Source organism: Coloeus monedula, assembly GCF_965178545.1.
Source record: "Coloeus monedula genome assembly, chromosome: Z".
Classification (NCBI taxonomy): domain Eukaryota; kingdom Metazoa; phylum Chordata; class Aves; order Passeriformes; family Corvidae; genus Coloeus; species Coloeus monedula.
This window is the reverse complement of record NC_138822.1, coordinates 70,719,911-70,747,392: the sequence shown is the minus strand read 5'-3', so window position 1 is coordinate 70,747,392 and position 27,482 is coordinate 70,719,911. Positions and strand designations below refer to the sequence as shown.

The following is a 27,482-nucleotide window of genomic DNA, read 5'->3' as shown; positions in this document are numbered from 1 at the left end:
TTTAGAGTAGCTAACTGTTGGGAAATACTTGCGTTTGTTTTTGGTAAGGATTTCTACTCAAGTCTAACCAGCAACAGGTAACAGGAAACAATTCAACTGCGTTTGGCAACAACAACAATGGAGTACCCTAGGAAAACTAACATGATTATATGGAGTCAAAAAAAAAGAGCAGTTTGCTCCAGAATGTTAACATTAATGAAATTTATGAGTTTACTCCAACTACAAAACTAAATCAAACTACATAAAATTAGAAGAATAAAAGAAAGTTACAAGGGTTGCGAAAGGTAAGACATATTAGATACATTACTAGAAAAAAAAGCAAAATAAAAAAAAGCACTGCACATACTCTTGAGAAGCATGGTTTAGAACATAACTATATTACTATTGCCTTAAAGAACACAACAAATTACAGAATAGCTTTTTCTTGTAGATTTGAAAATAAGCTTATCTGAACTAAAGATCTTGTAAACACCTCACTTCCAAAATACTGCTTGCTTTTTCACATATCAACATGTGACATATTTATTCCAAGAAAAAAGAAAAGTCCAGACCTCACCGATGTGTATTTTGAAAGAAGAAGAAAAAGGGAATGAACAAAACAAAAACTCATACACAGAACTTCCACAAGCCACTTTTCATGATTGTGATCTACAGACAAAAAAAAAAATTTCTTTCTTATTTGGATCATACTCTTCTTGGGGGCGAAGTGGAGAAAGTAAATGCAAGATATATTGTATATGGTAAATAGGATGAGTAAATCCCAATATATACTAAAGCAAACAAGCAAGCAAATTCAGATGATTATTCTTTCCCTTTCTTCCTCAAGGGAAGTTTTATGGGACAGTTCCCCATTAAATTTTAATTTCAATTATAATTTTTAAATAATTTTTATTGCAGCCAAAACAGTGTTCAAAAAACATTTTTCATAAAATAAACTATGATATATACACAACATTTTAAGTTACAGGGCATAAGTTTACAGTTTTTGGCAGATTCTGTTAAACAAAATGGAAATTGTGTAACTTTAGTACTTGGAGAAACTGAAGTTCCTCATTTTGGTACAAATGTTTTGTGTCCCCCTGCACTCTAACCATATCTAAAGTGGTTAAATAAACTAACATTAATATGTAACATCTCACTGTTTTCTCTTATGTTCTGATTCTAGACAGAATTTTTCATATGCTTCTTCAATTTCTGGATCCATCTCATCATCAATCTCATCAAAATACCTGAGGAAAAAAAAATCACCAAATGTGTTAGGTTTACATGCAGATTTTCAGAACCAACAGATCTGTGTAGATGTCAACAAAAAACCAAAGCTTTATAAATGACAGTTATTTATGATATTTTCTTAAAGGGAATTAAAAGGAAAAAAAATAATGGATACTAGGAAAACAAATAAACAGAAACCTCAAAGCAGCACAGACGTACAAATACCTACAGTGTTTGCCACCTTTTTTAGATCATCTTATGCTGCCCAGTTTAAAACACAGAAATAGTTTCCAAGATGACAGAAAATGCAATAATGCAATCCAAGCTTCCCAAAATTTAATAATGCATCTGTACTGATCCATTTACCGGGAAAAAAAAAATTACCAAAATATCAGTGTAATTTTGATTGGTTAGCATCCTAGTTCAAAGACAGAATACATTAATATAGAAACCCTGCATTCCTGTTTGCTGGTATGTAAAAGAAGGCCATAGAAAATGTGTAAGAAAAGTTTTTTTGTTTAAAAGTGTTGTGCATTGAGCAATCAGTCTACGTATTTACCTCATTTGTTCCTTGTAGAAGTGTAACCTTCAGAAGAAGGAGCCCTCACACAGAACCCTCCTCCCTGGTGTCTGTCAGTCATGAGAAATAGCTGACAGCAAATCAGCAGACATTTGTCTAAGCTTTTCTTAAGCCTTCAACAAAGAAGGTTATAGTCACCTTGCTTGAAGGTTGACTTAGAGTGTTTTACATGTAATTTTCAGATTTGCTGTGTTTTTTAACTGCTGTCTGTCTTCAGTTTGCATTTTTCCTACTAAGCAGAGGTTCACATGGGTCTTTTTTTCCCCTTCAGTATGAGCTTGTTGATTTCTGATGGCATCTCTAATATATCTTCCAAAGTTCTTGACATTCCCCTCAGCGAGGTACAACCTGAAAGTTTTCTAATTTACTAACAAAAATACTGATACAGGCCTGCTGTGTTACCACACCTAAAAACAACACTGCAAATGTTCTTGTGTGTCAAATCATGATCTGAAAGTCCTCCTTTGTGAGTGTAAAGCTCAGAGCAATTTACTTAGACCATGTTTCTTCTTATTTTACATATTTCTTTCTTTTAAACCAGTGCCAAAAAGTCAGATTATAGTCTCATCTACTGCTTCCACCTTTACCATTACCTTGCTTTTCTTGCTCAACAGGAATACTGAATGGCCCTCTAATTGAAGGGAATGCTACTTAGGCTGAGGAGAGAGAGTTAACACTTCCTCCCTTTGAAAGACACTGGAAATTCAGTAATCATGTCTTGCTGGGATGTTCATGCACATCAGTCAAATGAATTTAGATTGCCTCACTACAAACACTTGAAGGCCTGGCACTTCACTTTGCTTGCAATTTTTTTTTTTTTAAATGCAGAAGTATGTTTGTACATGTGCATAAACATCTGAAATGTAATTATCATACTCAATAGAACAAATATGAAATAGGTTTCAGACTTGTGTGATTAAAATCCATTTTATACCCAGACAAATACATCCACTGTAGAACTAAATAACAATTACATTATTTAGTTTCATTTTTGTCAAGATTGGAATCCTAAGCCTGTACTATCACAGCATCACAGTAAAAATAACTATTATTTAAAAAAAAAAATCACTAAAAAAGAAAACATACAGCTCTCCATGTCCTGACAGATCTGCTCCATTTTCTTCATAATATGGAAACAAATCCTCTCTTTCAAGCAGCTCTTGGTATTTTTCTTGATAATCTGGCAAAGTAAAAATGAGACTGAGTAGATATATAACTAGTCTTCTAAATTAACAGAAAACTATAAAGTTTGAAAATTAGCCAGTTAACAAAACCATAAACTGCAGGAAACATATTAACAGGAAAAGCTCCCCCTACAACATTTTCTCAGGACATGAATGGATCTCTAGGAATGATGCTTAACTTCCCACAGAACTGTAAAGGTAGTGACAGATGTCTTTACTTCAAATGATGCTATGCCATGTTGTGCTCAGACTACAGATAAAGAAACGAAGGATTTTGATTTGATTTTGTTACTAACAGTGGACAAACAACAGACTTGAGTATTTCTGGCTTTTTGGAAAGATGAAATGCTGTGGACTACTGAACTTCTGACCTTTATGAACTCAAATGCACATTCTCCATTTCAAACATCTACCTTCTTTTAACACAGAATGAATCATGTGCTCCACCAAACCAGGAATTCAGGCAGAATTTTGTCTTTTAAGTTGCATAGGTTTTAGATTCTTGAAGAATAACATTTTATGTTCTTCAACAGCCTGTAAACTTGATTACAACTTTTTAAAGAGGATTGAGAAGACAGGTAAGCTAAACTTGTGCCATACCTGGGTCTGCTGCAGTGAAAGGAACACCATCAGAAGTGTAAAATGTTGGTTCATTCTAAAAATAAAGTCATACAGAAAGTTATATGTGTTCAGAGAGACAGATGTTTGTAGTTTTGAGTAATGTGATTGTCTATGAATCAAACTAAATTCACATGAAAGTAAGGAACTGAAATGTCCATATATTCTTACCATAAAATAGTTTGGGTCATTTTCAGGGGTAGCTTCTGTGTGTGGAGTTGTTCCATGAACTCTACCCCAGTTACTAGATCGCAGTTCTACTAGTTTCAGAAGCATGTGTTTCACATCTCTGAAATAGAGAAGCACTACAAAAGTTAGAGTGTTTTGTGCCAAGCAAGAAATTGGACTTCTCTTATTGCACAAATACAAGGCAGTTAAATCTGTCCAAAAAAATAAGTTCAAGGACAAAATTTGTGTCCAGTGTGTCCTATCTGTCCAGTGCACAGATAGTTTTCAATTCAATTCTACAACTGCAAGTCTAGATGCTTTAAGTGTCCATTATGAGATATTCACCCTTTTTCCTTTCTCTGCTGTTAAGTAAGAAGCTCATATGAAAAAGGAAATTGCTATAGCTTTTATTGAGATACCACACCTTGCAGTACAAGTTAAAGAACAAATCCGTTTTTGATAAAAGGATAATACTGGGGGAAAAAAGGAAGATAATCTTCAAATTTTAATTTAATTTCCTATTTTATGCTCCTGACTTCAGTCTTCTTCATCATGCTGAAATGCGGTAGTCAAAAGTAAGAAGTAATGTCTCCAGTACATTAGATACCAACACCCATTTTGTCCCTAAAATAAGAGAAAAATCCCTTCTTCTTTTAAGCTAGCCTATGGAGAAGAGTATCATTAAAGAATAATTAAAAAATAAAATTTTAATTTCATTTTTTTTATTTTTTCATAAAATTTTCCCAGCTGAAAATGATGCTGAATTTATTTTTGCCTTTTTTTTTCTTTTATATATTCTCTGTATTCTTTACACATGTATTTGTAGCTCTGTAGCCTATTCTAGTATTCATAGCTAGCATTTTACCTACTCTGTTAGACAGAAAGACAAAAAAAATTCCTCAGTGGCTCCAGGCTGGGGGTCCAAGGTTAGGTTCTCTGGGAAGCCAAGGCTGAAACCAGCTCTCCCACACACATTTTCATAAGCAAAGTTTAGTTCCTATCTAAGGGAGGGGGGGGGAGGAAAGGGGAATTCAGAAAGGGTTGCACCTCAGCACTTATGTCTCCAATTGGGGATGCTTGTCAGTTATGCTAATTTGCTAAACATATAAAAATTGTATATGTGTTATGCTGGGTTTGCATCGTTGGTGCTTTTCCACCTGGTGAGTTGTGCACATAAGGATCCTTATAAAAGTAACCCCTTTTAAGTGTGTCTGGTTCATGATTTTAGGATCAGTGAAAAGGCAACAAAATTAGTTTGTTGTTCTGTATCTTTGAAGCCTCAGCTTGTGCCATCAATTTTGGTTCCTGAAGCAAAAATTTCCTCATCCTCCTTGGGGGCAGCTCAATCACAACCCACAGATGTTATGAGCTACTCTTGGCCTCCCTCCATATGGCAAGAGATCAGGGTCTGAACCCTCTACAGGTTTTTAGTAAGTTTGCAAGAAGCTGAGGATAAAGCACAGCAGAATCAGATAACCTCATGCACACAGGTTATTAATCAACCATTAATACATTACTAATACATTAGTCAAACACTCGTTCTTTTCCAGATTGAAGCTAAGACCTTGCCAAAAAGGTGTGCTCTCCAGAAAAAAAAACCCAAACAAAAACCAAACCACAAAGTATATTTCATTTTGCCTTTACATTTGTAGTAATTTGTATGTATTTAATACTGCTACTTATTTAGTACTGTTTGTATGTATTTAATCCTGTTCAATTAAAAATTAAAAGTATAAACTATGAGATATTGCCCCATTGTCTCTTTGTACATACTTGCATTAAGAGCCTAAAGCACTTACAGAGGATTTCAAGACCTAATAGGAAAAGAAAAAAAAAAGTGGAACTTGAAACTTTATTAAAAACTAAAATACAACAAATCCACCCCAAAACAAAACCAACTCAACTACCGAAATATCCACATTACTCTTCAACTGAAAACCACTTTTTTTTTTACGTAGAAAATGACCCACACATCACAGTACTTTTCATAAATATAAATTTTTAAGATAATTTTTTGGACCTGTTCATTACTGTTGAAGATTTTTCAAGGTGTTCTTTTTCATATAAACGAAATACTGCACATTAATTTATCTTCTCACCTGCTACAGTTTGCATCCAACACAACATTTTCAATTCTCTGAATAATTTCCTCCATATCATTCTTCCCTTTTTCTTTCCAGGCATCTTCTAAAACTGAGCCTGTCAACTAAAGGCAAAGGATTAGTTTGTTTTTTTTTAAAAGAAAATTAGAAATTCTTAATAAACAGTCAGCTGAAGGGATTCTGTAACAATTCATGACACTTGGACTACCTGATGGCTGAAGCTCCCGGCTGCCTGTATCTCGTTGCTAAACATATTAATAGACCTCATAAATAGTTTATTTTAAACTACAGACAGCATAGGAGCTCTGTGTCCAATGTTTATGCTACCTAGAAGTTCACAGCCACTTGGTTTCAGTCCTGAAATATGATTTTGAAACCATTCTTCAGTGACATTGGTCAGATCTTACTTGATTTTAGTACGTACTATCCTCCTTTATTTCCTTTAAGTCTTATTTTTGCAGCTGATTCCACCAGTTTACATGACAACAGCAAATACTTTATTAAACTTTAGAAACACTTCAGTCAACTTGTCTAGCACCACACACGCCAGAAAATCCCATCTCGGTATACATAAAGGAGACTAGAATTATCTGACCAAGCCAACCTGAACTTTATTACATAAACGTCTACAAGGCTAAAGCTGCTGCCCAGAAAGCTTTAGCAGCAGTCAGTCTAGAACGGCTATGGATGAAAGCCTCTGACTACAAGAATAGGTACTTCAGTGCCCAATAATTGCACAGGAGGAGTTAAATCAGAAAAAAAAAAATTAGTTTGCCACTAATAGCAATCTCCTCAGCATAAATATTACATGATCAAAAATGGTTGGAATGGCACCTGATGATACAAAGGGATAAAATCCCAAGATAAAAGCAAGTAACCCTAGATAATTAGGTAGTAGCATCAAGATTAATTAAAAATAAACATATTGCACAGCAAACAGGTGAAAAAACTGTATCTATCACTGTATTAAATGGAAAAGATAAATTGAGACATTTATTGCTTTGGTGGTGAAACCAAGGGCTCATGAGGTAGCCCAGTCTAGCTGAATATATACTCAACACTTGTAGTTACTGTAAGACATCAGAAAACACTTGCATGAGCAAAACTAAGTCTCTCTGTTCTGAAACACCTTTTAGATGGGTGTGTTATAAAACAATTTAGATTACTGGTTTTTTTCAGCATGCTGCACTGTAAAGCTTCCTGATCTGTGTATTGCTGCTTAAAAAGGTTCGTCAGTGGGCCTTACCTCAGGGAAGCACTCCCAACATAAGGACTAACTGCACACTCGTATTGAGCACAAATGCACACTTGCTGTGAAGCAGTCTCTTTAAACATCCAAACTTCAAATGAAGCTTTTAAATTACAAAAATCTCTCCTCCCTACTCTCTGTTTATCATATCAAAAGCAGCTGTGAGAAATTACATTCAAGATAGAAGAGTCTGAGAAGTAGTGGAGTATGAGGAAGGGTAAAGAATGAGGAAAAACCAACAAGCCAACCAAAAATCTTCAGAAAAATACTGTTTAGCACTTAACCTTCATTCCTAATTTAGACTGTTTTCCCAACTATGAGTACAATGATACCTAGTGAAGCTAAGAGTTTCTCCTACATAGAAGCTAACCATTTTACAAGAAAAGGCATGGGTTATGAGCTAAGAGATTTATTTTCAACACGAAAGAGAAATCTATATATTTCTACAACAGTAATGACACATATAATACAGAATGAAATAACTGACATTAAGGACCTTTTCCACAAAAAGTGGTGGACCCTAATGGCCAAGCGTCCTTCAGAACACAGAACATACCTAAGATCTCACAATTCGTTCAGGCTGGTTAGTTTTCTCCCACACAAGAAGCAGCAAAATAAGATCTAGAGGAAGCATTTACTCCTTTGCACCTGAGCTTCAGTTCTATTGCTCATTTCTACATAAATGGCCTTCAATTTATTTTTAGAGCACCTTGTTACTTTTTGTACTGGCTCAACTTCCTAATGGTACTAAGGAAAAAAAAAGTAGTTTGCTCTGCTAATGCTGTAATGCATAAAGCCCTATAAATACTTCCTCATTTGCAGTTTACCCTGCTATTCCCAAAGCTAGAAAGTTTTAAAAACTTGATTATTTTTTTGTTTTAAAACTACTCTCACCTTCAGCAGTTTCACTGCACATATCAAATTACTGTCCACAGGATTAGAGAAGAGTGAATTCAGTAATTCCCGAAGACCTTCTTGAAGAATTTCTGCCCGTGTAACCTGTCCCTTTGTTCCTTTGATCTGAAAAAAACATATATAAAACCCCCCAACATTTAAATTACTTGAGTTTTAGAAATTAATTTAGGCACATGCTCTCTCTTGAACGCTGTATGATTTGGTTTGTGATCAACATAGGTGATCTCTGTGGTGGGAAGAACACGCCAAATACTGTAACCATTTTAGAACACAGACTTTTATAGAATGGTTTGGGTTGGAAGAGACCTTAACCATCATCTAGATCATCACCTACCTCAATCTGCTGGCCATACCTCTTCTGATGCAGGTCATGTTGAAGTCCTCATCCACCAACACCTAAAGTCCTTCTCAGCAGAGCTGCTCCTGATTAATTCTCCACCCAGCCTGTACTTGTGCCTGGCCCAATGAAGTATCTTGCACTTGGCCTTGTTTACATGGTCCCATCTCCCAAGCCTCTCTTGGTCCCTCTGGGTGGCATCCCTTCCCTCCAGCACATTGACTCCACCACACAGCTCAGTATCATCGGAAAACTTACTCTGAGTAATGTCCTTTCAATTCTGACATAACAATGCAATGTCTAGCATTTTGTTTCTCTGCTAACAAATTGCTAAGAAAAGCAACCAAATGCCAGCCTAATGGTCCAAAAAATACCAAATTACCAGAACCCCATGCTCTTTTCCATACTGCATTACATATTCTCTACAGCAGCAGTAGCTTGCTTCCAGAAGGCAGTGTTTATATATTTAAAAAGTTATAGGAAATAGTTTCAAAACAAATGGAATACTCCAAAGAATATGGTATACTCCACAAACGGACAACTCCCCCTGCTCCAAAGTCTTTGAAAATCTTCCCTTTTTCTTCTAGCAAGTGAAAAGTAGATTTCAAGGACCACTTACGGTCCAGAAATGGAAGAGTCAGAGAAGGATTTTACTCATACCAGCAGAACATTTTTAGAGTGTTTGCTTAAATCATTGAAATAATCAAGTTTAATGTATATTTTTAACTACACTGCAGCAGGAAGTGAACTTGGTGAAAGCACAGGCAAAATAATCAAAGAAATTTTTTACACATTTTTGTACATATCACAGACATAGAAAACAAATTTAAATACAAGATTGCATACTTCATGCATAAGCCAATGACTCAACCATCAGAAGAAATACCTTTAAAGGTCTGCACTTTTAATTCCTCATTTTGAGTGTTTTCACATCTGCCTCAAGGGTTTGTTAACACCTCTTATTAGTGCCTGAATACTGAATTACATGGGTTATTGATCCTGGTCTGCTTCTGATAGGCATTTAATAATATTTAATAACATTTAATATGTTGGTTAAGTATATCCATCTGGGGTTTTTGCCAGTAAAAAGAAAATACCAAAAGCTTAATTTCGAAGATGTTTATGGTTGGTTCTTCCCAAAAATTCTTACACTTTAATTTTTATACACTTCTCTTCTAATGATCTTTTCCTTCCTTGTTTACATGTTTCTTGGATATACACACTGTAATGAAACTGTTCTAAAGTTCTTTTATTTACTGCCTTCTGCCTTTAGAAGAACACTTCAAATTATAGTCCATTTCAGCGTTTACCTACAAACAACTAAAAATTAATGAAGATCCATGTGACATGCAGCTTTCTTCTTACCTCTAGGTTAAGATAAAGTTCAGCTAAGAACAGCACAAAGGCATGAAATTGTTTTCTAGTAGTCTCATCCCCTTTGGTAGCTTCATCTCTGTTTTCATACTCCGTCCGACACCTGTAAAAATTAAAACAAAATATAATCTGTAGCCATTCCAACATACATAACATGCTACTCATTTAAAGGAATGCTGAGAACTTATGAACTGCATGAAAGCTGTTACATGCTGAATGCTGGGATGTATGATCTGTGAAGCAAATGAGAGGCCTTCACAAAGAAACAGTGGATTTGCATCCTTTTAGATGAATACATATGATTACATTATTACATCTCTAAGCACTGAGATACCTGATGCAGCAAAATTAAATAGAACAACTTACAACGTGTAGAAATTAATACAGTTACACAATTTATACAATAGAATACGGGTTCAGGATGTGCAATAGTAACACAGGCAGCCAATGCCCACAGAAATGAAGCAGACATGTTCCCCTCTTCAGAGTGCTTACCACATTGTCTTAGATGCCTTTACACCTATTTGAAAAATTCTTTATCTTGCCATGTTAAATGATAAGTGATACATAATTCATGACATCCAGCTGAGTGGTGTTAAGTGACACTCTAGAGGGAAGGGATGGAACACAAGAGGGACCCTGACAGGCTTGAGAGGGGGCCCTGTGCAATTCATGAACTTCAGCAAGGCCAAGAGTAAGGTTCTGCACATGGGTCAGGGCAATCCCAAGCATTAAGAACAGCTTGGGCAGGGAAGTGATTGAGAACAGTCCTGGCGAGAAGGACTTGGGGTGCTGAGTGATGAGAAGGCCAATGTTATAGTGCATGCTTGAATCCCAGAAAGCCAGTTGCATCCTGCATCCGGAGCAGTGTAGGCAGCAGGTGAGGGAGGGAATTCTGCCCCTCTGCTCCGCTCTGGTGACACCCCACCTGGAGCATTGCATCCAGCTCTGGGGTCCTCTGAACAAGGAGGACACAGACATATTGAGTGGGACCAGAGGAGGCTGCTAAGTTGACCACAGGGCCTGAGCATCTCTCTTATGGGCACAGGCTGAGAGAGCTGGGATTGCTCAGCTGGGAGATGAGAAGGCATTGCTGACACCTTATAGCATCTTCCAGTACCTAAAAGGGGCCCACAAGAGAGCTGGAGAGGGACTTTTCACATGGGCATGTCGTGAAAGGACAAGAGGAAATGACTTCAAGCTAACAGAGGACAGGTTTAGACTAGATATTAGGAAGAAATTCTTTACGGTGAGGGTGGTGAGGCACCAAGACAGATTGCCCAGAGAAACCGTGGATGCCCCATCCCTGTGTTTAAGGCCAGGCTGGAAGGGACTTTGAGCAGCCTGGTCTAGCAGAAGGTGTCACTGCCCATGGCAGAGGGGTTTGGAACAAGATGATCCTTAAGGTCCCTTCCAACCCAAATAATTCTATGATTCTGTAATTTAAATATAAATACAAATAGATAGGATTAACATACCATGGCAGTGAAGTAATCTTTCTAGTATTTAGCAACTGTGCCAAAAATACATAAGTTTACATAACAGTACAAAAACAAAATTTAAAAAATATTTGAGATAAAATGAAACCCAGACAAATTCTAATGTATTCTCAATTCTTCAAGATTGAGAAATAGTGGAGAACCTGAAAAATCTAAAGAGCTGAAATACAACATTTCAGGTAGAAACTTTGTTGATAAACAGAAGATGATCTCTCTGTAGTCACCTTGTTAGGTTGTTTATCTGCCTATACCCTAACCACTCACAATTTCACCCATATTAGCAAATAAAATTTAAGCAACTTTAAATTCATGGCTTCAGGGTGCTAACATTATTGTTACCGATTGGGTTTGCTTCAAAACCAAGAACCAGAAAATCCAGCATTAACAGGGATTTATTAACACCGTAAAATATTACCGTGTCCCGCAGCCATACGGAGGAGGAGGAGGAGAAGATCCAGCAGGCAGGAATCATGCAGCAAGATTGATTTATTTAATTATTTTACAAACTCTTTTATAGACTTTTTTCTTCATAGTCTAATTGGACAAAGGATCAGCCACCCCTTGGGGGTGATTGGCTAAAATCCTAAAACATCCATTGTCAAAATATTTTTCTACTCTACTATAAACAAGGCTTCTCAAGGTTGCAGGTGTTTGGTTGTTTACATAACTCTGCTACCTCTTCTGTGAGAGAGAAAAGTCTCTCACGGACTTAGAAAATAGCAAGAAAATCCTTGCTAGCAGCATTTTTGTATCCACAGGGATTTCCTTACATGTTCAAGTAACAGATAGTTAAAAATATCAAAAGCAATAACTTTGAAAGGAAAAAAAACAAAACCAAAAAAAGAAAAACAAACCCAAGAGAAAAATGAGCATTTTCAGCTTCTGCATCCCCTGGTTTTAGCTGTTGCTTTGCAGTGTTTGCACTACATCAAGGACTCTTCTGCTTTTCACCCCACCCCACCATCAAGGAGGCTGGGGTGGCACAAGAAGATGAGGGGAGACAGAGTCAGGACAGGTGACCCCAACTGACCAGACGGCTATTCCTCCCATGCGGCCTCATGCTCAGCATGTAAACCAGGGAGAAAGCTGGCTGGGGGCCGCTGCTCCGGAACTGTCTGGGCATTGTGGGTGGTGAGCAATTGCACGGTGTGTCACTTGTTTTGTATATGCTAATTCTTTTACCATTGTTATATTCCCATCCTTTTCTACCCTAATAAAATACCTCAACCCATGAATTCTACTTTTTCTGCCCCCAATTCTCTTGCCTATCTCATTGAGAGGGTGGGGGAAGTGAGTGAGGGGCTGCAAGCTGTTTAGCTACCAGCCAGGTTAAACCATAACATTCCACTCATGATAAAAGACCACTGGAATGCATTACCATAGAAGTTTATCATGCTTTTGCTCCCAAACATTGCTGGACTAAGTAAAAACTTTTAAAGTAAGAGGCAAACCTGAAGGTTAGAAAGCCAGATGTCTTTAAAGAGAAAACAAAAGCACAATTTCTAAAGAATTCTGAAGTGTCCAACTACAATAGTCCTTCAAATGTCATGGAGTAATATTTGAAAGGAAATATAACAATTTAAAAAATGTTGCATTTTTGTCAACTACAAAGTGTAATCATTATCAAACTAAGGTCCCCAGAAATCTGCAGTAACCAGAAACTGAAGAAATTTATACTTCTGGATTTTATACGGCTATATCACAGACACAAAGTCAGTTAGCCAATCAGTGAATAAACCTTGCACAGCAACTCCAGGCAAAAAAAAAGTGTTAAAGAAAAAACCACAATGAAGTTAAGTACTGGGAAGAGTCAAAGGACAAGGACAGTACATATATGTGCATTTAGTATACTTTTAAAGCAGACTAGCTTTCCAATTTGCACTATTTTTTGGGATCAGTCTAATATACTCAGTTCAAAAGAGCCTGCAGAACTTTGAACGGAGTCCTATTTTCATATTTAAAAATACTAAAATATTTTAAAATGTTTGTGTTCAATACTCAGCATGTACCTGTGCTTCGATACTTCTCAACCTATACTACTATTTTAAATAAGTATTTCTTTGTATGCAACAGAGTTAACAAACGAACCAGAAAGACGTAACTGAAGAGAGTAACAGGCTTTAAGTGACTGATACTGACCTTTGAAGTAGCAACTGTCGGAAGTTCCCGCTTTGTGGACTAATGGTTAGATGGTGAGACAGATAGTTACACAATCGTGCTCCCATGTACGAAAAGTTTGGGACAGATGTGGCCTTCCAAAATAAAAATGGAAAAATAAATTATTTATAGCCTAACTATTAGTTTTATCAGGAAACATTTTTAAAAGCCTTTTTGCAATCTGTATGTTGATCAGACAACTCGAGCAGAAAATTAATGACTAATAATCACTATTAGCCATGTTCACTTTTATACTGCATCAACATTTTGCTATATGCATTTCAGCACTTAAAAGCTCATTATACTGTGATTTTGTGGCTCTAAGAAAACAATCACCATTACGCCATGTATCTTCATCTAACTCTACTTCTGCGCTATGACCTACAACCAAAGAGTGTCCCAAGGTCAGTTACAAACTGCTTTACAAAAAAAATCAGCAGTGGACATTAAGACACTTTTTCAAGAATAATTACTCTCTCAAGGATCAATGAGTACATTCAAACAACACCATAAAAAGTTGTCTTGTTTCAGTCTATGAGCTATTTGTTCCAGAATCTCTTTTGGGCCATGGTTAATATCCAAGGAAAGAGTGTAAGAACATGGCAAGTAAAGAGAAATTCTTTCTCCCATACATGCTCCAGCAACCTGCAGAAGAGCAAACTTCTGAATCAGAGAGTAAGACTATACAATTACAGTTAATGGCTCTTGATGGATCCTTTTTATCCCAAAACAAGTCCTGTTATTGCTGAAAAACTACACCTTTCTCATCTAAAGAAAGGTGGTAAGAACACTATTGTGTAAAAAATATTGTTTTAATCTGATAATTCAAAATCTAAATTTATTACTGTTCACCCATTTTCAAGTCTCTTCTAACAATGCCTGAATTTCAGATTATTTCTCAGATGCAGTTGCAGCGAAAAGAGTTTCTGCTGCAAATAACTTCACCAGCTCCGCCCAAAAGAAAATGAGGATACTAAGAACTCAGTAAACTTCTCCTTTGGCTTTATCATCTTTGAATATTTCTTTTACATCTTGATCATCTATCAGAGCTATATATATGTTTGCATGTTTGAACTGTTCCAACATGTTTGAAAAAACGTCTTGCTTTTCTCTACCTCTTACAGGTAGAGAAAAATATATGCTTAGTGTAATTCTACTGTGTGCATAAAGTTACTGGAAAAAAAATGATGTGTCTTTGGAAGATGAAACAAGATTAAGTAATTAAGATAGACAAATGGAATTCACTTTCCAGTAAGAGGCATGTGAAATACCTAACAAGACTTTGGTGCTTTGGTTCAATCAATTGCTCTGACCAGAAAAGGTACCCCATTTTTATAAGGTGCCCCTTTTTAATACTCTTTCCTAACAAAAAAAAACCCCAACCCAACAAACCTCCAGCAAACCAAAACCTTAGCACTCAAACACCTACACAAATTATTCAAACCTCATCTGTATTTTTAAAATATTATCATCCTTATTAGTTGGTCTGTACTTGTGGTTGCATCAATCATTGAAATAATTAAATTTTAGGTGTTATAAACTGGCATAGCACACACAGACAAAAAGAATTCTACCCTGTGTCTTCCTAGTAACCAATTACATTGCAAAATCATATTCTCGGAACTATTATTGCTGGTAATGCCACCTTATCTCCAATTCAAAAAAGTCACAGTCTAAGCATGAAGGATAATCTACCAAGACATAGCTTGAGAAACTGCAGTTGCTCTGACAGGAACAATCCACTGCATTAAGTAGGTAACAGTCAGGGTTCTTAAACTATCAAGTCAGTGTCCAACTTTTGGAAAACAAAAGAACTCGCACTTCACTCTGTTCAGACAGAAATAAGAATAGGAGGAAGTATATAATTAATATTTAGAGACAGGCTAAGATACCTGACACGAGGTGAAGGGAAGACCCTGCAGGACGTGGGTTTACCTCATTTTAGTATTTTTCCTTCACAAACCTAGCATCTGTAAATCTGCTTAGTTGGGTCAAATTTACATCGCTGAAGCAGATGCTTATAAATTTCAGCAATTTTAATTGTTTTGTGAAAAGCCAGGAGACAAATACTTGAGTCTCTGCTCAAGACAGAAGGATAATAAGCGTAGTTGGCTTTGCTTAAACACTATGCCAGCTTGATATACAACAGATCTAAAATTAGGTGCTTTTGGATACTAGCATAGCTTTTTGGCATTAGGTTTTATTTTTTATGTAATTTCAGACTAACACTGAGCTTCTCAGTTGAGGAAGGCACAGTAAACCCTAATGCTGAACTTGTTTTTAAAAGGGAGGCAGAGAGGAAGAAGCAACAGGTTAAACTCTATTAAATGAGACTCAATGATTTTAAAATACAGGAAGTTACAAATAGCATAAAGTCCTCTTTTTTTCTTCCAGTAAAGCTATATGGAATATTTTAATCTTTTCTAAACTATCTTCCATGGATTCAAATAAAGGATGGGAAAATGATGCTGCGAAATGCAGCACAGGTGATCATCAGTCTCACTAACTGGTCTCAATTAAATTTGCATTAATTCTGTATCATAATGAGAAACCTGAGACTCTACAGTTCTGTACAATGCCCAACCAGCCATTCCACTTCTACATATACCAGATTAAAATAATCTGCAGGTATCTGCACTTGAATAAAAGTCTGCATTCAAGGTAAAACCTGAAAGCAACAAATCCATGTAAGGGTGAGACACCCAACATAATAAAGAACAAGCCAGAAGTATGGCTTCATTCTCTGCAGCGAGCCCAAAAGACAGTAACAACAGCTCATTTGCTAAGCAACACATATTAAGCTGTTCTTTCCAATGGCTCCCCCAATTAGTACAGAGTTCAGCTCAAGGTCTCTGTCCTCATTTCCATGGCCATCAATGGGACTGGACCAAGTTACCCTTAGAGGAACTTTCCTTTTCTCCAATTATGCTGTTCTGAAATAAGTATATTTCAAATAAAGAAAAAAGCATGTCAATAAATAAGCATTTCCCAAAGCGTAGTGTGTACAGCAGGTATGGATTTAATTTTTTTAAATACCAAGGAATTGAGAGTATCTTAGGACTAAGAAGAATTTTTTTTTTGCACAAGAGAATAAAAATGTACAACATTGCTTAAGTTTCTTCAATCTTTACTACATAAATACAGAAATTAAAATACAACTTCTTTTAATTAAGTGCCATAATTTCAGCCGTAGTATGTTTCCCAGGAGATACAAACACACAACAAAGAAAACAGAGCAAACTGGGAAAATGTATACAGTTCAGGTATCCTAAATCTGAGCTACCATTTCAATTTCTCGAGCAAAATCCTTCTCTGTATATTTCAGTCCAAAAGGAAAAAAAATTCAAATCATTACAATACTACATTGATACAATTATGTAACAAATACTGGAATGCCTGTCTTGGACACTGGGTAACAGAGGCATAATGTACATCTTATAAGACAGAATACACTACCTGCTGGTAGATGAGTTCAACGAGTTCTTGTAAAGCTTCATCTGCAATGACCCACCCATTCAGTGTTTCAGCAAACTGCTCTATTTCAGTGTCAAAACAACCTGGTTGCTCAGTGAGGTGATTTAGGAAGTCTTGTACATATTCTGCCAGAGTCAGATAGCCATCACATCTATTTTCAAAGGAAGAATCCTATAGAAGTGAAAGAAAATACCAAATACTTAATACAACCTTGAATAATTGTTACACTTACTGTCTCCAGAAATATCCATACAGCCCTTGGTTTTGAGTCTCTGCATACTTGATAGTGATCTTTATCACACGGTTCATTCAACATTTTTACAGAGCATAGATCTCAACACCTCCTGGAGTACAGACCTCAGAAACCTCCTGTAGTCCAATCACTTTAAGAACCAGGTAATGTATTTTTATAGACAGTAGGGTCTCCCAGGAAAATACATAAAAAGATGGATTAAAAAGAAATCAGCTTCCCAAGTTGGGTGCAAGATTAACTAACAAACAAAGTAAGTTTATCTGTTAGGAGTAGAACTACCAATCTGAGGCTCAACACTCATTCCTGGTGTGGACATTAACTGTACTTGTAGCTTCATGAACCATAGAAGAAAAAGCATGGAAAATTTGAAACAAAGTATTTTGCACTTAGACAGTGTGTATAGTGCTTCCAAAACATGCAGAAGGGGGAGTAATTAAAGAAATACAATAAATACATAGTATTGTTCCCATGTAAAAAGTATAATCAGAAAAAATGGTATTTTAAAGTCAGTGTATTTGCATCTCTTGGCAAAAGATGAAAGATTACAAGGCATGAAATGAAACCATTCAAATGGAATTAATTTGCAGCTACTGAGGTTTAAAACCAGATAAGATAACACACTTGCTCTCTAAAGAGAGGAGGGGCTACCCAATATCATTTTATCAATATTTATGCTCCCACCAATGGAACAGAAGAACACTGATTTTGTCCATTCAGAAATGAATGTATGTAAGAGTATTTAAAGTCAATACTCTTCCAGATGATTATAATGCTGGTATATGAAGGGAATAGCAAAGAAAGCAGCATACTTTGTGATGCCACCACTAGCAACACAGTACAAATAATTCACTTTGTCACGCTACACAAGATTGTGAAAAGCATCTCTCAGATTTCAGAAAAGCAAGAAGGAGCCTGAAGAAGCACTTCTTAAAAAGTTACTTACAATAAGCAATTCAAGACATAAGAGTGATATACAGAAAGTCAGCATTCTCAACTGTTCTACCATTTAAAAGTGTTTAAAGGATGTCCATAGTAAAGCTGAGCTAAAATGATAAAGAACTTTTTCTTTACTTAGTGTACATTAATATATCAACAAGGTTTATAAGTATATTCTCCCTCTCCCCCTTCTACTTCCTTAACAGGGATTTTTCATTACTTTGTCTTACATTACTGCCTGTCTCTCCTCTACTGTGAAGCAACATGGATTTGTGAAAATTTTTTAGCTAGGTATGAACTATGAGAAAGACACACATTGTTGAAAATCACATCCTGATATTAATTTCATGACTTGTGAAGAATGTGTGGGTAAAAAAAGCAAACTTTCCAAAAGCATTCAGACATGTCATAAGGTTATATACTTAAGCTAGTGAGGTGGGGCACACATCTAAGAAAGATTTCATATGATATTTAATTAAGTAGAAGATTTTCCAGTTAATAATACTAAAGGCTAAATAACTTAATGTTGCCTACCAGAATAGGAAAAAACATATGGGTTTATCGAAAAACAGGCAAATTGTTACTACCTAAAGCCTTTGACAACCTGAGGATTGGAGCACGAGCACTTCAGAGGTTCTTTCTAACCTAAGATTTTCTATGATTGTAATGGCTTGGAGCTTGCAAACCCAAAAAGTAAAGGCCTATGTATGACTTGCTAAATACTCTGCTTCACTAAAGGAAACCAACATTTATGAAGCAATTTCAAATAGCCCCATAAGAGTTCTGTACAATGAACTTAAAACTAGTTTGTTTCATAGAACTATTACACTACTGTGCAGCTACTGTAGCTTAATCAAATAGAGCTGAACTAGCATCTCTCCAAACAACCTGTCTCAAAACTCTCCAGCCAGGCTGCAGAGCATGCAATTGCTATAGCTAGTAAAAGAAGCTGCTCTTTCTGACAGCCATGAGATCGTTACAAGATCCTCCTTCAGCAGAGAGGAAGGTATCTTCCTCTCATAGTCCCTTGGCAAGAATCCAATCTTGGAGAACATTCTTGTTTTGTAAGGGATTCCAATACCATTTGGTACACTGGTGTCCCTATTGTATACTCTTACTTCCAGTTTGTAATTACGATGCTAAACACAGAGAACTAAACTGTACCATATTCATCTGCCTGTACTAAATATGCAACTTCAAAAGAAGTATAGGTTTCAGTGACTGTGATAGGCATCTGAACAAATGGGAGAGAAAAATGAGTACTTTAGGAATTCAGAAATATACAACTTTTAAAAAATTATATTTACCTGATACTTTAAAAACTAACTAAATTTAGCCCAACAGCCTCTAGACATAACGTACTTGCATTGCTCATTGTCAGATTTTAGGATTTAACATAAAGGTAGAACCATGTAGTGTATCAACTCAAGGAAAACAAAGCAAATGGCTGTTATTTTTTGAGAGGAGTTGGCTAACAGAAGCCTGTAAGATTACACATCACTACAAAGTTATAATTTACAGCCACAAAAGTCAACTAGAAATTTTCTGCTAATTTCAATAATTTGTCCATCAAGCCACCACTCCAATCCTTCTCTCTAATCGTTGATAGCTATAGGATGGGATCCTGGATTGTTCACAACAGAAGAGTAACTGATGAAAAGTTTATAGATTTGCCTCTCTTATTATGTGTCAGTTCATGAGCTTACAGACATGAGTAGAAGGCTAAATAGGTACTAACTCCTCTGATTTACATAAAGATAAAACAGAAAGTCTATAGACAAGATTCTTGAGCCAAATCTACTCTTAAGACTCAGCTTCTGTATATGTACTGATTACCATTTTCCTATATCTAGCAAATACACATTTCCACTCATGAACTTAGTCACTAATATTATATCATTTATTTGATTTTTCTTCAGACTTCTTAGGAACAAGCTTTTTTTCCTTTCAGTTATATGAACTCAACAAGTTTCCAATAAAGTTATTGCAAACTCAAGTACAAAAAGACTGTTGAATATACAAAACCACCCATGCATGCTGAATGAGGTTAAGTGGCACTCTCATGCTTGGCTTCTGATGGAAATCACTGAAGTTAAAAAAGAAAAAAGCAGGAGGGAAAGATTGTGGAATCCTAAAGTAACAAAAATCTCACCCCTAAAACTATGAAGTAAGAACGTCATTATGCCCATCTGATGGAATGACAGCCATGTTATACACAGAGCCATGCCAAGGAACAAGTCTGATGTCAAATCCAAACCTACATCTAGTCACTAGTTCTGCTGCAGACATCTACAAGCTCCCATGAGTTGGACTCTGTATGCAAACAGAGAATCCCACTGTTGCCTTCCTTCAAAGTCCTGGTAAAGCTTTTCTGAAAATTCTAGTAAATCGTGTATTCTGTACCCCTTAAACCATCTTCATGAGTAATTGATAGTTTTAAGTATCAAAAACTGGAAAGACTGGAAAGTAACTGACCCAATATCAAATGTTATATGGACAGACACAGTAATTACAATAGTGCACAATCAAACAAGAAATCAACACTATTTCTAAAAAAATAAATGTTTTTTTCTATTGCAAAACAACCATGTACTAGAAATACAAGATTTCAGATCTAAAAATGCAGGGGCCTTTATAAATGAAACCTAAAAAGTACTGATTTTAAGTAAAAAAGAAGTTTCTCTAGCTTTGTTTTGATTCAAATTTTAAAACTCATGGTCAAAATCAGTGTAACTGTAAAGTGTGCTAAATTTCTTATTTTTATTACAAGTGAGCCCAGTTTATAAAATTTCTTCAGTTACTGAAGTAAAAAAAACAACAGATTTTGTAATAGTGAAGGATGAAAAAAAAAATACAGCTGTTTTATGCCTATCATATTCTGATTAGATTAAAGTCCCTGCAACATGTTTTGCTAACAGTTTCAGAGGTATTTTTATTAATAGATGAGTCACATTCATAGCATATTCCAACAACATAGCAACCAAGAACTCCCACATGCTCCCGAGTTTTTACAAAATAGATGAAAAGCAACATTGTTGGCATTGAAACTTTGCAGTTTCAAGAGTGCACTGTGTATGCTATTTGAAAGGTTGTTTGGGTTTTTTTTTTTTTTTTTGGTCTTGAAACTGAAACACTTTATAGAAAACATGTAACCAGTACTGGGGCAAAGTAGTTATTTTTCCTCTAGATTATCCATTCACCAAAAAAAGCACGTTCACACTGGCATTATAACAGTTGGATATTGGCAGTGGGTTTGTATTATCAGGAGAGTAATTATATTCAGTAAATAGGCAAAGCTGGTAACAATCAGGTAACATGAATTTTACTGGTGAAGAAAAGATTTCAAAACACCAAACCACCATATTTAGCACTCAAATGAAATACGTTTCTACAAGCAATTAAAAATCTATTTGATTCAGCAGCACTGTTTTTTTATCACTTCATTGCATTTGCAAAAGTTCCCACCTGTTTAGATATAGTACCAGAGTTTTACTGCTTACATAACAAAAGGATATTCCAAGAATTCACACAGATCTTCCCTGGAGTAGAATTACTGAAGCAGTAACATGGAATACAATGGAGTAGAAAATAGAAGTACCAACTTTTGTTACATGATGCATCTACAGATTGATCAGAGATGAGTCTGGCTAGAGATACATTTCTTATTAGGTGTGTGGGTAGGTAACTGCTAGGAATGAGTCTAATACTTATTTTGCCCTTTGGTGATACAAAACCACTGAAGGAATTAGAAGACATGATGGTACACTAGCTCAGGCAGTCATGATGAATGGTACCTGTGGTGCAGGAAATTCAGGAAAGGCAAAGCCTGTGCTCAGAAAAGCTGAAGTTCAAGCTTTCTCCCACGCTTTCTTCAAAACCCTGTGACTTTTGCATAAAAGTTCAGCTAGGCTTTCACTTAAAATGCAGTGTAGATGTAACTACAACAGAGGTAGTCATCAAAAAGCAGCTTACTCTCATACTGGATGTAACCAATGCTTGGTGCAGTCAACAAGGAACGTGGTTATCCGCAGCAAGCTTTGGCAAAATATCCCACACTAGAGGCTCTCATGTACACCATAATATTCATGCATTACCACTTAATATTCTGGCTGCAACTCTGGAGGTTATTATCAGAATTTTTGCAATCTCTTCAGCAAATACAGAATTCAAATTATCTGACATAAAAGATCTAAAGACAACATTATTAATTTAAATACAAGTAAATTGGCACATACTAAGGAAAGACGTTAAAACACTCACTGTGAAATTCTGATTGAAGTTCTGGTTGTATCCTGGTGGATAAAATTCAGGTGCTTTAACAGACAAGTTTGATGTTGCTACAGGATCCACAGCTAACTGAGGTTCAGCCTTTTCTGGTCCAGAATCAGGAACTGGGAGTTTATCTTGTGATCCAGATGGAATTCCCGTCTTTTGCAGGTGTTCTGAAAAATTTTTGTTAACAGCTTGTCTTAGAAATCACTCAATTAGTATGTATTCAACAGAATAAGCACAGAATATGTGGTTTTGTTGTTTTTTTTTTTTACTTCAAGTATGGTTTTACTATAAATATACTTCCTTTAAATACACAGCCTTACTTTAAATACACAAGTTTTATTGTTTATTCTCAGGTTTGGATATTCATTTGACCACAATCTAGATGTCCTTCTATATGATAGACAGTAAACAGTGTTCATGTGCAGGTGACAAAAAAACATGAAAAGGGAAAAAAGCCTCTCTTCGTTCCCAAGAAAACATGTTTTCTAAGAGTTAACCTAAGAAACTAGTAAATCTGCTTATAGCACATTTGATTATCCTGTGTTTTCATTGATTTTAGATACAAATACAAGATACAGTTGGAAGGTCAATAAATGACAGACATCACTGATTTTTACCAAGACTTACTTTCAACAAAATGCTCAAGGACACTTGGCTATTGCTGTTTTTATATATCATTTGCCAAACCATCCAATTGAAGTGTTTTTAAAACACTATTTTCCAAACCTCTTTTTACAGACTAGCTCATAAGTTTACTGAAAACAGAACCTGATACCTAGCTGACGAACAAACAGTGCTTTGTGTTACTGCTGGGTTGGGTTTATATTTTTACAAATAGTCTGGAGTTCTTCAGTAGGGGGAAGGCTGAGACCATCTGCAGTCAGATTAACAGATGGATAAAAAGTACACTCAGATGTGGGGCACAAAAGGGCAGAAAGGACAGAGAGTATTGCAAGCAGCTGCAATACAACATCACACCTTTACCTGGTCCAGGTTCATAACCCTGTATCTTGGTTTCAGCTGGGACAGAGTTAATTTTCTTCTTGCTAGCTGGTATGGCACTATGTTTTGGATTCAGTATGAGACTAGCGTTGATAACAAGCTGCTGTTTTGGCTATTGCTAAGTCGTGTTTACTCTAAAGCAAGAACTTTGCATTTCCCATGCTCTGATGGTGAGCAGATGCACAAGAAGCAGGAAGGCAGCAAAGACTGTTACAGCTGACCCGAACTGGCCAAAGGGATAATCCATACCATAGAAAGTGATGTTCAGTATATAAACTGGGGGGGAGTTGGCCAGGAGCTGTCAATTGTTGCTGGGCATCGGTCAGCAGGTGGTGAACGACTGCACAGTGCGTCACATGATTCTCTTTGGTTTTCTTCCTCTTACCCTTCCCTAGACACCCAGGTGTCCCCCGGCCCCCCGGGCTCACCACGCTGACCCGGCCTCAGCGCGGTGCCCGCATCGCATCCCCGGGAACAAGTACAGCGCTCCAAGAGGGCAGGTGCCGGTGCCCCCGCGGCGCCGCGGGGAGCGGCGCAGGTGCCTCGGGAAAAGAAAGAGCGGGGAGAGCAGCCCGTACCTGCCATCCCGGTGCCCAGCGGCGCCGTCTTCGGAGGCCGCAATGGCTCCTGCTGCGGGAAGAGGCCGCCCGGCTGGTGCTGCTGCTCCGAGCCCGAGCCGCGGGACGCGCTGCCCCCGGGGCGGGTCCCGCCGCCGCTCTCCAGCGCGCCGCACCCGCGGCCCCGGGCGGCACCCGGCGCTCGGTCGAAACTCTCCGACATGCTGAGGCCGGGCGGCTCGGGCGCTCATGGGAGGGAGGAGCGGAGCGGAGCGGGGCGGGCAGCCCGCGGGGGGCGGGCGGAGCGCGGGCCCGCCCCGGCCCCGCACTTTCGGTTTCACCCCCGCGCAGCGCCGCGATAGCCGCGCCCGCCCCGAGCCCGCGGCAGCCTGGAAGCGGCGTTTCCAGAGGCACCGCATTGCCTGCGACTGCATCTCCACGGTAACGAGCGGGGCGAGGTGACCGTGACAGAGCCGAGGCTTCAGCTGCAATGAGAGACCTGCAGCCACAGGTGTATCACGCCACGCTGTGCATACACAGCTGTTTCCACCAGAAAGGGATAGAAAAGCAGCAGGCGAAATTCTAAATTTAACCCAATAAAGTTAAGTCTCCAACGTGACCATATTATTGTATGGTTAGGGCTACTTAATATAAATGTGTTTGTTCATAACAATATATTTTCATGTATAATTTACACATGATAACAAATGCTATTCTGATTTAATGTTTGACAACTACCTTCCAGGCCAATAGGAACCACCTGAAGAACATGGTCCATGTAATGCATCTTTCCTAATATTACCACATTAACTGTAAATGACTCAACTCACATGTCCATTTACAATTTAATTGGTCCATTCTTCTTCAATTTCAGTCCTAAGTCTTGCTCTACATGTTTTGCAAACTCTGTATCATAATCAGCTTTCAAGATGAGGAGGACAAGTGTGATCTGGGGTACCCCAAATACACTTCAGCTGATCCTGCTGAGGGAGTTTATATTTTGTCTCCCTGAGCAGTCTGGTTTGTGCTGACCTTGCCACTTGTTCCTGCCACAGACAAAATCAAAAGATTGTGTGGCATTGGGTCAAATTCTGTTCACCACTCATGAAGGGGTGAAAAAAATAGGCAAGAATGTATAAAATATTATTTAAAAAAAATCAGAATAGCGCTGTCCTGTATTTTAAAAACAATCCAATTGAATTGTAAAATGGTGCCTTTAGAAGTCATGTTCCTATTGGGTTTATTATTACATGTTACCATTTTCAATTATTAACAGGGGAGGAGCAGGGTATAAGATATTTGTTACTTCCCCAAGGCACGAACTGGACTGATTTTTGGTGAGATAAAAAGGTGGCCAGACATTTAAGGTGTCACAAGTTAAAATTAATGAGGCCCATGGGAAACTGTTCCTAGGCAACCCTTTCTGCAAATACAGAATGATAAACTAATAAATATATGCTCTGCAACTGGAATGAGAGCCAATGCAGGATGTTTTTGAATGAGTCTTAAAAAAAATTGTAATATGTCACTTGTGTAAACCATTGTTGAAACTAATTTAAGCAGTATTGCCAATTCTTTAAAGATCACAAATTAGCTACTAAATTTCTACACTAAAAATATTCAGTGTTCTTGTGTTATTTCAGCTCCAGTTTTAATGCTTATATTGTGACCTCTGTCCACATCTGTAGACTTTGCCTTACCAGGAGGAGAATGAAAAGCTTACATTAATGTGAAGATGAAAGCTGAAATTTTCCATCATTATATACTGGGATCACTTTTGAATATGCCTATCTTTCAAGTTACCAAATCTCATTCTTTAAGGTATACACCTAAGGGAAACTGAATGCCTTAAATTATTGAACAAGTTTTCACTTTTGGACATAAATGTGAATTCTTTTCACTAAGCAAACATTCTATATTATCTTAATTTAATGACTGTTTGGCAACTACTTACCATTCAGAGTGGAATGTGATCCCAAATCCATATTTGTCTTTCAGATGCACTACTTAAGTTTGCATTAACGCAGTTATGTATGGTTGGGAACCGAATTTCTCCTCACTGGTGTAGACACCTAAAACAAAATTAAGAAAAATAATCAGGCAGTTAATTCCAAAATGACAATCCTTGAATACTACCTACAACAGTACACCCCTTTAGACTATTTAACATTATGCTTAGAATGTTTTGGCCTGAGTAGATGAAGTCCTGTTAATTACTTCAAGCCTCTGAGACCAAACAGCAGAACCCCTGAGAGCTCCAAAATAGAAGGACCTATGCCTAAGCACCCAATGACTGGATTAAGACTTTCACCAAATACAATTACGAACACTTCTAGGCAGCCACTAGGAGATACCTGCTTTGTTCTAAGTGTCTAAAACTTAGTTCAGAACCAACTACACACACACACCTTCAGTGCCTGGTGCCAAGAAATCACAAACTGTAGCCTTGTCACTATTCAGAACACAGATATGTTTACATGCCTTATTTTTTTTTTAATGCTGGTAAGATATTTCTAATAAGAAAAAAGGAGAGGGCTGGTTCTAGCTTTTAAAGGGTAATTAATTGTTAATAGCTGCAATTATTCTGATTGCTACCATACTGCTGAGGCATGTTGTTAGAAGAGTCAATGGTTATTGAGCCCAAAACATAAAGCACAGGTATAATCTGTAGGTCTAAAGCTCTACAGATTTCACACAGACTTATTTAAAAGCACAGTAATGAACATTTAGTAGTAGAGTATCCTATTAATTACTCCCAGAGTAACTCTCATGTTTTCAGTGCTTAACTTTACTTGCTAAATCATCATTTACAAGTCTGGAGGCTCTGTGACACATCCAGCAACATGTAGTTTGCACGAGCAGCTACAGAGACTTAAGAAAATTTTTAAAAAACCAAACCAAAATATGCCTAACTTGTACATGGAACCCACAGATCGTGTGAAGTAAGACAACATACGCAGGATCATGTGAAGAGAGTATATGGAGGCAATGGGCAACCTGGCTCGTTGTCCTCTGGAACTGCCTCTCCAACCGCACGTGCTCTTCATCCAGCCATATATTATTTTAACAGCCATAGAATTACAGAAGCACAGAATCGATTAAGTTGGAAAAGACCGCTGAGATCATCGAGTACAGCCTCTGACCGAACATCACCACGACAACCAGACCATGGCACAGAGTGCCACGTCCAGCCTTTTCTTAAACACGTCCAGGGACGGCGACTCCACCACCTCCCCGGACAGCCCCTTCCAACATCTTATCACCCTTTCTGTGAAGAAATTCCTCCTAATGTCCAAAGTTGACACAGCTCCCGATTTTCTGTTCTCGTACTGCATCTACCATTCCGACACCGCGCCGCTTTATCACGCATTTTAAGTAGCAACAATAACGAAGAGGACACCACCTACGTGCTATGGCGTTTGTTCCACGTCCAACACACACGTTTCAGCACGTCTGCTCGCCAGCCCCGACCTTCGCCTCCCGGCAGCAGCCAGCTCCGGGCGGCTCGGCGCGGTTATGCGGCCAGGACCGCGACAGCCCCGCGCCGCCGCCCCTCAGACGCCGCGTGACGCGGCCGCCCGACCCCCGCG

General features: G+C 37.6%; 1 protein-coding gene across 3 annotated transcripts; it reads right to left on the bottom strand.

The window, feature by feature from the left end:
* Nucleotides 1-544: 544 nt before the first annotated feature.
* Nucleotides 545-27,476, bottom strand: PAIP1 (poly(A) binding protein interacting protein 1; the record flags this gene model as incomplete). Of its 3 annotated transcripts, none has more annotated exons than XM_082302254.1 (12): nt 545-1,229; nt 2,879-2,972; nt 3,577-3,631; nt 3,766-3,883; nt 5,862-5,968; nt 8,008-8,133; nt 9,731-9,842; nt 13,378-13,490; nt 16,852-17,040; nt 22,319-22,500; nt 25,847-25,964; nt 27,296-27,476. In XM_082302254.1, 11 exons carry the CDS (start codon nt 25,875-25,877, stop codon nt 1,136-1,138), a joined length of 1,221 nt encoding a protein of 406 aa, XP_082158380.1. In that variant the 3' UTR covers nt 545-1,135. The 3 variants fall into 3 exon arrangements, with proteins under 3 accessions (XP_082158380.1, XP_082158379.1, XP_082158378.1); XM_082302253.1 differs by having other exon boundaries at nt 27,300-27,476; XM_082302252.1 differs by lacking the exons at nt 25,847-25,964; nt 27,296-27,476 and adding an exon at nt 23,914-24,115.
* Nucleotides 27,477-27,482: the final 6 nt, after the last annotated feature.